At 54.0% G+C, this 12,500-nt stretch overlaps 1 protein-coding gene across 1 annotated transcript; it reads left to right on the top strand.

The window, feature by feature from the left end:
• The first annotated feature begins 6,246 nt into the window (after positions 1 to 6,246).
• Positions 6,247 to 11,280, top strand: LOC140191837 (phenylethanolamine N-methyltransferase-like). The gene is given in 6 exon segments (XM_072249623.1): positions 6,247 to 6,433; positions 6,487 to 6,678; positions 8,320 to 8,527; positions 10,856 to 11,106; positions 11,109 to 11,186; positions 11,189 to 11,280. Coding segments are annotated over 6 exon segments (1,008 nt in total).
• Positions 11,281 to 12,500: the final 1,220 nt, after the last annotated feature.

Raw genomic sequence — 12,500 nt, 5'->3', positions numbered from 1 at the left:
AATGTCTTGGGGTTTTCCTTAATCCTGCTCACCAAGACCTTCTCATGGCCCCTTCTGGCTCTCCTAATTCCATTCTTAAGCTCCTTCCTGGCACCCTTGCAACTTTCTAGAGCTCTAACAGTACCTAGTTTCTTGAACCTTTCGTAAGCTTTCCTTTTCTTCTTAACTAGATTTTCTACATCCTTTGTACACCATGGTTCTTTAACCCTACCATCCTTTCCCTGCCTCAATAGAACATACCTATGCAGATCGCCTGAACATTTGCCACATTTCTGCCGTGCATTTCCCCGAGAACATCTGCTCCCAAGTTCCTGCCTAATAGCATCACATTTCCCCCGACCCCAATTAAACGTTTTCCCAAACTGTCTGCATCTATCCCTCTCCAGCACTATGGTGAAGGAGATAGAGTTGTGATCACTACCTCCAAAATGCTCTCTCACCAGGAGATCTAACACCTGACCAGGTTCATTTCCCAATACCAGATCAAGTACAGCCTCTCCTCTTGTTGGCTTATCTGTATATTGCATCAGAAAATCTTCCTGAACACACCTAACAAACTCCACCCCATCTAACCCTCTTGCGCTAAGGAGATGTCAATCAATATTAGGAAAGTTAAAATCTCCCATTACAACAACCCTATTATTATTGCACTATTCCAGAATCTGCCTCCCTGTCTGCTCCTCGATATCCCTGTTACTATTTGCCGGGGGGGGGGGGGTCTATAAAAACATAAAAACACCCAGTAGAGTTACTGACCCCTTCATGTTTCTGACTTCCACCTACAATGACTCAGTAGACAATCCCTCCATGACTTCCTCCTTTTCTGCAGCCTGATTAGCAAGGCCACTCCCCCGCCTCTTTTGTCTTCACCCCCTGTCCTTTTTCAAACATCTAAAGCCTGGCTTTAGATGATACTCCTTGCAATAAAATAGACACATCTCAAGCCATCAGGCTGAGAGCATCTTTGCCCTATCATCTGCCTGTCCTTCCCCACAAACTCCCTACAAGCTGTCACTACTTATGCACCAACCACCCCATCCATTGTATCATTTTTAATGCATGCATTTCTAAATGACAATAAACGAGGACTGGATGTCCTCATAATCTAATCTAATCTAATCTAATCAACAGGAATTCTGCAGATGCTGGAAATTCAAGCAACACACATCAATTGCTGGTGAACGCAGCAGGCCAGGCAGCATCTCTAGGAAGAGGTACAGTCGATGTTTCAGGCCGAAACCCTTCGTCAGGACTAACTGAAACGTCCTTTGCCTCTTCACTTCGGTTCCCACCCCAATACAGATCTAGTTTTAAACCCCCCCACCCCAACAGCATTAGCAAATCTCCCTCCCAGGAGATCGGTTCCCCTCCAGTTCAGATACAACCCGTCCCACTTGGACGGGTCACCCCTTCCCCAGAGAATGTTCCAACGATCCAAGAACCTGAAACCCTGCCCCCTGCACCATCTCCTCAGCCACTCATTCATCTGCGCCATCTTCCTGTTCTGACCTTCCCCAGCTCGTGGCACCGGGAGTAATCCGGAGATGACCACCTTGGAGATCCTGCTCGTCAGCCTCCTTCCTAACTCTCTAAACTTACTGCGCAGGACCTCTACCCTCCTCCTGCCTGTGTCATTGGTACCAACATGTACCATGATCCCCGACTGCTCACCCTCCCCTTCAAGAATATTCTGCAACCGCTCACAGACATCCTGGACCCCAGCACCCGGGATGCAGGGTGACTTGGACAGGTTAGGTGAGTGGGCAAATTCATGGCAGATGCAATTTAATGTGGATAAATGTGAGGTTATCCCCTTTGGTGGCAAAAACAGGAAAACAGATTATTATCTGAATGGTGGCCGATTAGGGAAAGGGGAGGTGCAACGAGACCTGGGTGTCATTGTACACCAGTCATTGAAAGTGGGCATGCAGGTACAGCAGGCGGTGAAAAACGCGAATGGTATGCTGGCATTTATAGCGAGAGGATTCGAGTACAGGAGCAGGGAGATACTACTGCAGTTGTACAAGGCCTTGGTGAGACCACACCTGGAGTATTGTGTGCAGTTTTGGTCCCCTAATCTGAAGAAAGACATCCTTGCCATAGAGGGAGTACAAAGAAGGTTCACCAGATTGATTCCTGTGATGGCAGGACTTTCATATGATGAAAGACTGGATGAACTGGGCTTGTACTCGTTGGAATTTAGAAGATGGAGGGGGGATCTGATTGAAACATATAAAATCCTAAAGGGATTGGACAGGCTAGATGCAGGAAGATTGTTCCCGATGTTGGGGAAGTCCAGAACGAGGGGTCACAGTTTGAGGATAAAGGGGAAGCCTTTTAGGACCGAGATTAGGAAAAATTTCTTCACACAGAGAGTGGTGAATCTGTGGAATTCTCTGCCACAGGAAACAGTTGAGGCCAGTTCATTGGCTATATTTAAGAGGGAGTTACATATGGCCCTTGTGGCTAAAGGGATCGGGGGATATGGAGGGAAGGCTGGTACAGGGTTCTGAGTTGGATGATCAGCCATGATCATACTGAATGGCGGTGCAGGCTCGAAGGGCCGAATGGCCTACTCCTGCACCTATTTTCTATGTTTCTATGTTATCCTGGCGTGTCTTTTGCTGCCGCAGAATCTCCCAGCTGTCCCCCTAACTATCCAGTCCCCTGTGACTGTTGTTCCGCCTGAATTCACCCTGCGCTTCTGAGGCTCAGAGCCGACCGCAGTGCTATTGGTCTGGCTGCTGCTGCCTTGCCCAGATAGGTCACCCCCCTCATCGTAAAGCTGTTGCTGAGGGGAATGGCCACAGCGGGGGGGGGAAACTGAACTGACTTCTTCCTCCCTTCACCTCTCTCGGTGTTCACCCATCTTCTCCCCGAATCCTGCTCTCTGGGTGTAACCGCCTGCTCACCCTCTCAACTGCTCTGCCTCCCGGGTGATCCGAAGTTCATCCAACTGCAGCTCCAGCTCCTTAATGGGGTCTTTCATGATCTGGAGTTGACTGCACTTCCGGCAGGTGTAGCCATCAGGTTCAATGAATTCCCACATCCCACGGGAGGAGCACACCACTGCCATATCTGCCGTTCCTGCCTGCACTGTACAATGGGCAACCAAGACCAAACCAGCCATAACGAAAAGGGAAAGCTAACCCCTCCGACCTGTTTCTTCGGCCTCAGCCTCTTCTCGTCAAAGCCTGACGCCCCTACCCCCAACATGGCTGCCCCGCTCGTCCCTTCTGTACTTTCATTTACTTCGCAGTGTTCTGCTCCCGCCGCCGATTGGGCATCCGGAAAGTGAGGGGGTGGGGGGTAAGAAATGACCAGAAGAGTAGGAGAAATCGATGTCTATACGCCACCTGGAGGGAGGCTTATTCCCAGACGGAATAAGAGTTGCCGTTGCTCCGCCAACCTGACAGAGGTCTCATCGCGACATGTCGGAGTGGGATTTCGAATCAAAAAGTGTGGGGAGCACAGGAGAATATCCCCTTCCCCCTCCCCTCCCCACCGATATGCAGGAAGGAGCGAAGGTACCGGACAAAGAAGTCAGGGTCGGGACTCGCCGGTGTAGAGGTGCCGAACCGGGAGCACCGAATACAGAAAGTTGCCTCGGCAGGCTCGCAGGTGAAGGGTCGCCTCCCCCGGAAGGGCGGCTGGGGGCCCGGGATGGACGCGAGGGAGGAGGCTGAAGGGGGCACTGGTGTAGCACCGGGAGTGGGGACGAGGGAACTGGAACCAGACCTGCATCGAGTACTAACTGGTTTCCTTTCCAAAACAAGGCAGCAGCTGTCATTAAGGCCCCCCATCACCCAGGACGTGCCCTCTTCTCATTGCTACCATCAGGAAGGAGGACAGGAGTCTGAAGACACACACTCAACGATTCAGGAACAGCTTCTTCCCCTCTGTCATCAGGGAGGAGGTACAGGGGCCTGAAGACACACACTCAGCGATTCAGGAACAGCTTCTTCCCCTCTGCCATCAGGGAAGAGGTACAGGAGCCTGAAGACACACACTCAACGATTCAGGAACAGCTTCTTCCCCTCTGTCATCAGGAGGAGGTACAGGAGCCTGAAGACACACACTCAACGATTCAGGAACAGCTTCTTCCCCTCTGCCATCAGGGAGGAGGTACAGGAGCCTGAAGACACACACTCAACGATTCAGGAACAGCTTCTTCACCTCTGCCGTCAGGGAGGAGGTACAGGAGCCTGAAGACACACACTCAACGATTCAGGAACAGCTCCTTTCCCTCCACCAGCAGATTTCTCGAAGCACAATACACGCTCACAATTTTGTTCTCCTATTGCACTGATTATTTAATTTTTATATACATTTCTCATTGGAATTTATAGTGATTTTGCACTGTACAAAACAAGAAAATTTCAGACACGTGTCAGTGATATGGTGCTGGGGAAGGCACAAATGATGTTAGCATTCATTTCGAGAGGACGAGAATATAAAAGTAAGGATGTAATGCTGAGGCTTTATAAAGCACGGGTGAGGTCTCACGTGGAGTATCGTCAGTAGTTTTCGACCTCTGGTATTAGAAAGGATGTGCTGACACTGGCGAGGGTTGAAAGGTGGCTCATGAAAGTGATTCCAGGCTTGAATGGCTTGTCATATGAAGAGTGTCTGATAGCTCTCGAGTCTATATTCACTAGAATTCAGAAGAATGAGGGGTGACCTCATTGAAACCTATCGAATGGTTAAAAGCCTCGATACAGTGGACGTGGAGAGGATGTTTCCTATAGTGGGGGAGTCTCGGACCAGAGGACACAGATAGAGTGGATGTGGAGAGGATGTTTCCTGTATTGGGAGAGTCTAGGACCAGAGGACACAGATAGAGTGGATGTGGAGAGGATGTTTCCTATAGTGGGGGGAGTCTAGGACCAGAGGACACAGATAGAGTGGATGTGGAGAGGATGTTTCCTATAGTGGAGGAGTCTAGGACCAGAGACACAGATAGAGTGGATGTGGAGAGGATGTTTCCTATAGTGGGGGAGTCTACGACCAGAGGACACAGATACACTGGATGTGGAGAGGATGTTTCCTATGGTGGGGAGTCTAGGACCAGAGGACACAGATAGAGTGGATGTGGAGAGGATGTTTCCTATAGTGGGGGGAGTCTAGGACCAGACGACACAGATAGAGTGGATGTGGAGAGGATGTTTCCTATAGTGGGGGAGTCCTAGGACCAGACGACACAGATAGAGTGGATGTGGAGAGGATGTTTCCTATAGTGGGAGAGTCTAGGACCAGAGGACACAGATAGTGTGGATGTGGAGAGGATGCTTCCTATAGTGGGGGGAGGGGGGTTCTAGGACCAGAGGACACAGACAGAGTGGATGTGGAGAGGATGTTTCCTATAGTGGGGGAGTCTGGGACCAGAGGACACAGATAGAGTGGATGTGGAGAGGATGTTTCCTATAGTGGGTGAGTCTAGGACTAGAGGACAAAGATAGAGTGGACGTGGAGAGGATGTTTCCTATAGTGGGGGGAGTCTAGGACCACAGATAGAGTGGATGTGGAGAGGATGTTTCCTATAGTGGGGGAGTCTGGACCAGAGGACACATATAGAGTGGATGTGGGGAGGATGTTTCCTATAGTGGGGGGAGTCTAGGACCAGAGGACACAGATAGAGTGGATGTGGAGAGGATGTTTCCTATAGTGGGGGAGTCTAGGACCAGAGGACACAGATAGAGTGGATGTGGAGAGGATATTTCCTGTAGTGGGGGAGTCTAGGACCAGAGGACACAGATAGAGTGGATGTGGAGAGGATGTTTCCCGTAGTGGGGGAGTCTAGGACCAGAGGACACAGCCTCAAAATGGAGGGGCGTCCTTTTAGAATGGAGATGACGGGGAATTTATTTCACCAGAGGGCGGTGAATCTATGGAATTTGTTGCCACAGGTAGCCGTGCCGGTCAAGTTATCGGGCAGAGGTTGATAGATTCTTGTCTGTCAGGGCGTGAAGGGACACGGCGGTGGGTGGAGGGCGTGAGGAGGGAGATTGGGCTGAGAGGGAAAATGAAATGGCGGAGCAGACTCGACGGGCTAAATGGCCTAATTCTGACTCATGGTCTGATGACGAGCCTATTTCCTGACTCTTCCGAATGTCCCCAGGTTGGACCGGTTGCCCCTCGGTCGCCTGCCCCGCGGAGCGACTCTTTTACAGGTACCTCGCCGCATCCCCTGGGCTGCGCTCAGAGATCAGATTAACCCCGCCCGATCACGGCCAGAAAGAGAATTAGATGCATCTGCGCCCCGCCTGCAGGTTGACAGAGATGTCCATCAGTGATAAACGGTGTTTACCGCAGTCCCTGCACCTCGCTAATGAAATCATCCTGAGTCCTGCCCCCGGGGCTGCGGTCTCTGCGCCGAGCATAAAATACCTCAACACCGCCCGCCTGCTCTCGGCCACACAGCTCGCTCCGCCGTGTGCGTCTGGCCAGACGGCGAGAGCTGACCGCCACCGCCCCGTGACTGGACAGTGCCGGTGTGCACCACGGACACGGTCAGGGTCACCTTGGCGGGAGGGATGGCGCAAGGTGCCGACAGGTATCAGCTATTTAACCCCCGAGCTTACCTGCAAAACAACTACACGCCTCCCAGGGCCAACTTCGAGCGGGAGGACAGCGTGGTTCCCTGGAAACTCCGCTGTCTCGCTGATTCCTTCTCCACAGGTCAGGGGCCGGCGTAGCTGGGTGGGTGGGGGTGGGGTTGCAGGGGCCGCAGAGCGGGTGGGGGGAGGGAAGGATCAAGTCTTGTCCAGTGGCCAGAGAGGAGCGGTGGAGGGGAGGGGAATCAGGTCTTGACCAAGGACCAGAGAGGGGTGGATGGAGGGGAGAGGCCAGTCCAGAGGCCGGAGTGGAGTGGAGGGGAGGGGGTCGGTGTTGTCTCGGGCCGGAAAGTGGTGGGTGGAGGGGGGAGGTCAGTCTTGACCGGCGGCCGGAAGGTCTTGTCCAGGGGCCGGAGAAGAGAGCGTGGAGGGGAGGAGGTCAGTCTTGCCTAGGGGCTGGAGAGTGGTGGGTCGAGGGGAGAGGTCAGTCTTGACCAGGGGGCTGGAGAAGAGTGGAGAAGGGAGAGGGGTGGGTAGAGTGGGGGAGGGGGCTTCTCTCTTGTCCAGGGGCTAGAGAGGTGTGGGTGAAGTGGGGGCTTCTCTCCTCTTCAGGGGCCTAGAGGGTTGGTGAAGGGGATGGGGTCAGTCTTGCCCAGGGGCCAGAAAGGGGTCGGTAAAGTGGGGGGGGGGGTTCTCTCTTGTCCAGGGACTGGAGAGGGGTGGGAGAAGGGGAGGGGTTCTCTGTTGTCCAGGGGCTAGAGAGGTGTGGGCGAAGGGGAGCGGTCAGTGCTGTCCAGGGGCCAGAGAGGGGCAGTTGGTGGGGGGGGGGGGGTTGTCAAGCATGTCCAGGGACCGGAGAGGGGTGGGTGGAGCAGAGGGGTCAGTCTTGTCCAGGGACCAGAGAGGGGTGGTGGTGGGAAACGGGTTCTGTCTTGTCCAGGGGTCAGGCATCCGAGGACGGAGAGGGGTGGGTTAAAGGGGAGGGTTCAGTGCGGTGTGTGGATGTGTACAGGTGTGGTCAGGTGTGTGTGGATGTTCTCAGGTATGGCAAAGTGTGTACGGCCATGGTGAGGTGTGTGTGGATGTGTACAGGTATGGTCAGGTGTGTGCGACCATGGTGAGCTGTGGTCAGGTGTGTGTGGATGTGTACAGGTATGGTCAGGTGTGTGCGACCATAGTGAGGTATGGCCAGGTGTGTGTGGGGATGTGGTCAGATGAGTGTAGCTGTCCTCAGGTAGGGTCCGGTGTGTGCGACCAAGGTGAGGTGTGTCCAGGTGTCTGTGGATGTTCTCAGGTATGGCCAGGTGTGTGCGACCATGGTGAGGTGTGTCCAGGTGTGTGTAGATGTGATCAGGTATGGTCAGGTGTGTGTGGATGTGTACAGGTATGGCCAGGTGTGTGCGACCATGGTGAGGTGTGTCCAGGTGTGTGTAGATGTGATCAGGTATGGTCAGGAGTGTGTGGATGTGTACAGGTATGGTCAGGTGTGTGCGACCATGGTGAGGTGTGTCCAGGTGTATGTGGATATTCTCAGGTATGGGCCAGGTGTGTGCGACCATGGTGAGGCGAGGTCAGGTGTGTGTGGATGTGTACAGGTAGGGTCAGGTGTGTGCGACCATGGTGAGGTATGGTCAGGTGTGTGCGACCATGGTAAGTTGTGTCCAGGTGTGTGAGTGGTCGTGAAGAGGTGCACGTTCAGGCCTGCTTCTGTGTCTGGCGGCCGGGGTGAGGGGCAGCTGTAACCGGAACCCCGTGCTGCCCACAGGAGAGATCCGGGGCCAGACCCTGCTGGATATCGGCTCCGGACCCACCCTCTACCAGGTCATCAGCGCCTGTGACTTCTTCACCACCGTCATCCTGTCCGACTACCTGGAGAGCAACCGGGAGGAGCTGCGCAGGTGGCTGCGGGCCGAGCCAGGCGCCTTCGACTGGAGCCCCTACGTCAAGTACGTGTGTGGCCTGGAGGGCAGGAGGTGAGTCCGCCGGGGGCCAGTCTGGTGGCGTTGGGAGGGGGGGGGGGGTCCTGCTCCTGCTGAGTGTCTCCCTAATCGGTCAGTGTGAGGGGTCGGGGGGGGGGGGGTAAGGGCAGCGACCTCAATAGATCCGGTGTGAGTGACCAGGCCAGCCATTGAGAGGAGGTTGGTTAACCAGGGCACAGCCTCAGAATAGAGGGACACCCATTTAGGACAGAGACGAGGAGAATTTATTTAGCCAGAGGGTGGTGAATCTGTGGAATTCATTGTCACGGACGGCCGTGGAGGCCAAGTCATCGAGTGCATTTAAAGCAGAGGTTGACAGGTTCTTGATTATTCGGTGTGTCAAAGGTTACGGGGAGAAGGCAGGAGAATGGGGTTGAGAGGGATAGTAAATCAGCCGTGATGGAATGGCGGGACAGAGTCGACGGGCTGAGTGGCCCCTCCAGTGCCTTGTGGTCAGTATCAGTGACAGATGTCGGAATCACACTGAGTTAAAACATAGAAACTTAGAAGACCTACAGCACAATACAGCCCCTTCGGCCCACAAAGCTGTGCCGAGCAGCAACACCTCATATACCGTCTGGGTAGTCTTCAGCCCCTTGGCATGAACATAGAATTCTCCAACTTCCGGTAATTCCCTCCCCTCCCTTCCCCTATCCCTATTTCACTCTGCCCCTCCCCCAGCTGCCTATCACCTCCCTCATGGTCCCGCCTCCTTCTACTACCCATTGTGTTTTCCCCTATTCCTTCTTCACCTTTCCTGCCTATCCCTTCCCTGACTCCCCTCCACCACCCCTTTATCTTCCCCCTTACTGGTTTTTTCACCTGGAACCTACCAGCCTTCTCCTTCCCACCCTCCCCTCACCTTCTTTATAGGGCCTCTGCCCCTTCCCCCTTCAGTCCTGACGAAGGGTTCCGGCCCGAAACGTCGACCAATCGTTCCGCAGATGCTGCCCGACCTGCTGAGTTCCTCCAGCGTGTTGTGAGTGAAGCTGTGCCGAACATCTCCTTACTTTGGAAATTACTAGGCTTACCCATAGCCCTCTATTTTCGAAGCTCCATGTACCTATCCAAAAGTCTCTTAAAAGACCCTATCGTGTCCGCATCCACCACTGCCGCGGGCAGCCCATTCCACACACTCACCAGTCTCTGCATAAAAAACTTAACCCTGACATCTCCTCTGTACCTACTCCCAAGCACCTTAAACCTGTGTCCTCTCGTGTTGGCCATTTCAGCCCTGGAAAAAGCCTCTGACTATCCACACGATCAATGCCTCTCATCATCTTATACACCTCTATCAGGTCACCTCTCATCCTCCGTCGCTTCAAGGAGAAAAGGCTAAGTTCACTCAACCTATTCTCATAAGGCATGCTTCCCCAATCCAGGCAACATCCTTGTAAATCTCCTCTGCACCCTTTCTATGGTTTCCACATCCTTCCTGTAGTGAGGCGACCAGAACTGAGCACAGTACTCCAAGTGGGGTCTGACCAGGTCCTATACAGCTGCAACATTACCTCTCGGCTCTTAAACTCAATCCCACGATTGATGAAGGCCAATGCACCGTAAGCCTTCATAACCACAGAGTCAACCTGCGTAGCAGCTTTGAGTGTCCTATGGACTCGGACCTCAAGACCCCTCCGATTTGGAGTTAGTCAGGTCCCTTCTGGTGGGGTAAACCCATTCGCCCCGCACCAGGCTGGGAGGGGGTGAGATCACATCCCGAGTCGCCTTGTGTGGGGACAGGTGTCAGTGCTTTGAAAGCAGTTTGGGTTGACGCTCAGGAAAGAGTTGGTAGGCTGCGACTTGACTGGAACTCAAAAAGGCCCGGGGGCCTTGGCAGGATCGGGCTGGAGTGGACGCTTCTTCGTGACGGAGAGCCGTGAACCCAACGCCGTTACTTAGAGGTTAAGGGGTGAACGAATTGGAAGTATCTCCAGGGAGGGTGATGAGAAAAGGGATTTTTTTTTGGGGGGGGGTTAATTTTTTTTGACTGACTAACTTTATTTGTGACATGCGCATCGAAACACACGGTGAAGTGAGTCGTTTGCATCAGCGGCCAGCACCGCTCGCAAGCGCCCAACCGCACCGTGGAGGAAAGCGCAGCACCCGGGGAAACCCACGCGGCCACGGGGGCCGAGGTCCAGACCCCTCGCAGGCGGCGGCGGGAATTGAACCCCGGCTCGCTGACCGCTCCGCTACCGTGCGTCTCGGTATTTGTGAGGCCGGGGTGGGGGAGCGGGGCACTGGACGGAGGGTGACCGTCGGGGGGGTGGGGTGCTGTGACCGGTGTGGGACGTCGGGTGACGTGTTGATCCTCTGACGCAGTGACCAGTGGCAGGCGAGGGAGCAGCGGATGCGGGAGGCCATCAAAGACGTCTGTCACTGCGACATCATGAAGGCCGAGCCCCTGCACCCACGGGTGCTGGAGCCGGTCGACGCCATCAGCACCACCTTCTGCCTGGAGTCGGTGTGCTCGGACAAGGAGTCGCTGGAGCGGGCCCTGAGCAACATCACGTCTCTGCTGAGGCCCGGCGGCTTCCTGCTGATGATCGGGGCGCTGGGCGAGTCTTACTACCTAGCGGGGAGGTGAGACTCAGCGTCGTCCCCGTGGACGAAGGGTACGTGAAGGAGGCGGTGAGCAGGTCCGGCTACCGGATCTGTGTCTTCAAAACTACACCATGCCCCCCGAGCTCAAAACCGGCGTGGACGACGTGACGGGCGTGTTTTACCTTCAAGCGCAGAAGATCTGACCGGAAAACATTCCCATTCAAAGTGCCGAGACATCGCACGTGGTCTCGTCTTTCAGTTTCAGGCGAGTTCATTCGGCCCGCACCCTGCCACTCCCCGGGGAACGACCCCATCGATCCCACCACCCCTCTCCCAGTACACGTACAGCTAGTTCTCCTGCTCCCCCTCACCCTTTGATCAGGGATAAACACGATGAGTTAGTCTTAATTCAGAGATACAGCACGGTCACAGGCCACTCCGGCCACCTCATTGTTTCTTTTATAGCTGCTCGGGCTAACCACTGCTCCGAGCAGGAAATGTTTTCACGGCCTGAAAACTGCGCAGTATTTTAAGTCATTTTTTTTTTCTGTGTGTGATATGCCTACTCTGAATATGAAAATCGAAAAATCACACACTTTTTATTAATTAATTGAAGGGTAAAACGAAATACAGTACCATAATCTTCAACGTTTCACAAACTTTTTCGCATCTGTCCTTATTACAGTTGTGCGGCAACGAAGGCTATGTGCGTGGGAGCATTTCAGTTACTGCGCTGCCGCGCAGCTTAGAGGGAGGGGGGCGGGGCTCCGCACAACAAGACCGCACGGCCCAATGACACCCTCGCGAACAATTAACCCACTCACCCGTACGTCTTTAGGCTGTGGAAACACCCGGAGGAATCCCGGGAGTCACGGGGAGAACGCACAAACTCCACACCGACAGTGACGGGAACTGAACCCGGCCACTGGTGCTGAATAGCGTTGTGCTCGCCGCCACGTTGCCGTACTGCTCTCTGAGGAGGGCTGTTGACCTCCGTATTGGGGTGTCACGGTAGCATAGTGGTTAGCACGACACTATTAACCATCTTAGGAGAGGAATTAGGCCATTTGGCCCATCGAAGCATGGCCGATCCATTTCCCTCTTCGCCCAATCTCCTGTCTTCTCCCTGTACCCCTGCAGGCCCAACCAATCAATAAGTATCAACCTCCCCTTTAAACTTACTCAGTAACTTGGCCCCCACACCCATCTGTGGCAATGAATCCACAGATTTCCACTGGCTGAAGTAATTTCTCCTCATCTCTGTTCTAAACGGACAGCCCCCTATTCTGAGGCTGTGTCCTCTGGTCCTAGACTCCCCCACTATAGGAAACATCCTCTCCACGTCCACTCTATCTGTGCCCTCTGGTCTTAGACTCCCCACTATAGGAAACATCCTCTCCACATCCACTCTATCTGTGTCCTC

The sequence above is a fragment of the Mobula birostris genome, chromosome X (genome assembly GCF_030028105.1).
Source record: "Mobula birostris isolate sMobBir1 chromosome X, sMobBir1.hap1, whole genome shotgun sequence".
Taxonomy (NCBI): domain Eukaryota; kingdom Metazoa; phylum Chordata; class Chondrichthyes; order Myliobatiformes; family Myliobatidae; genus Mobula; species Mobula birostris.
The sequence above is the reverse complement of the archived record's forward strand: the minus strand, read 5'-3'. Positions and strand labels throughout refer to the sequence as shown.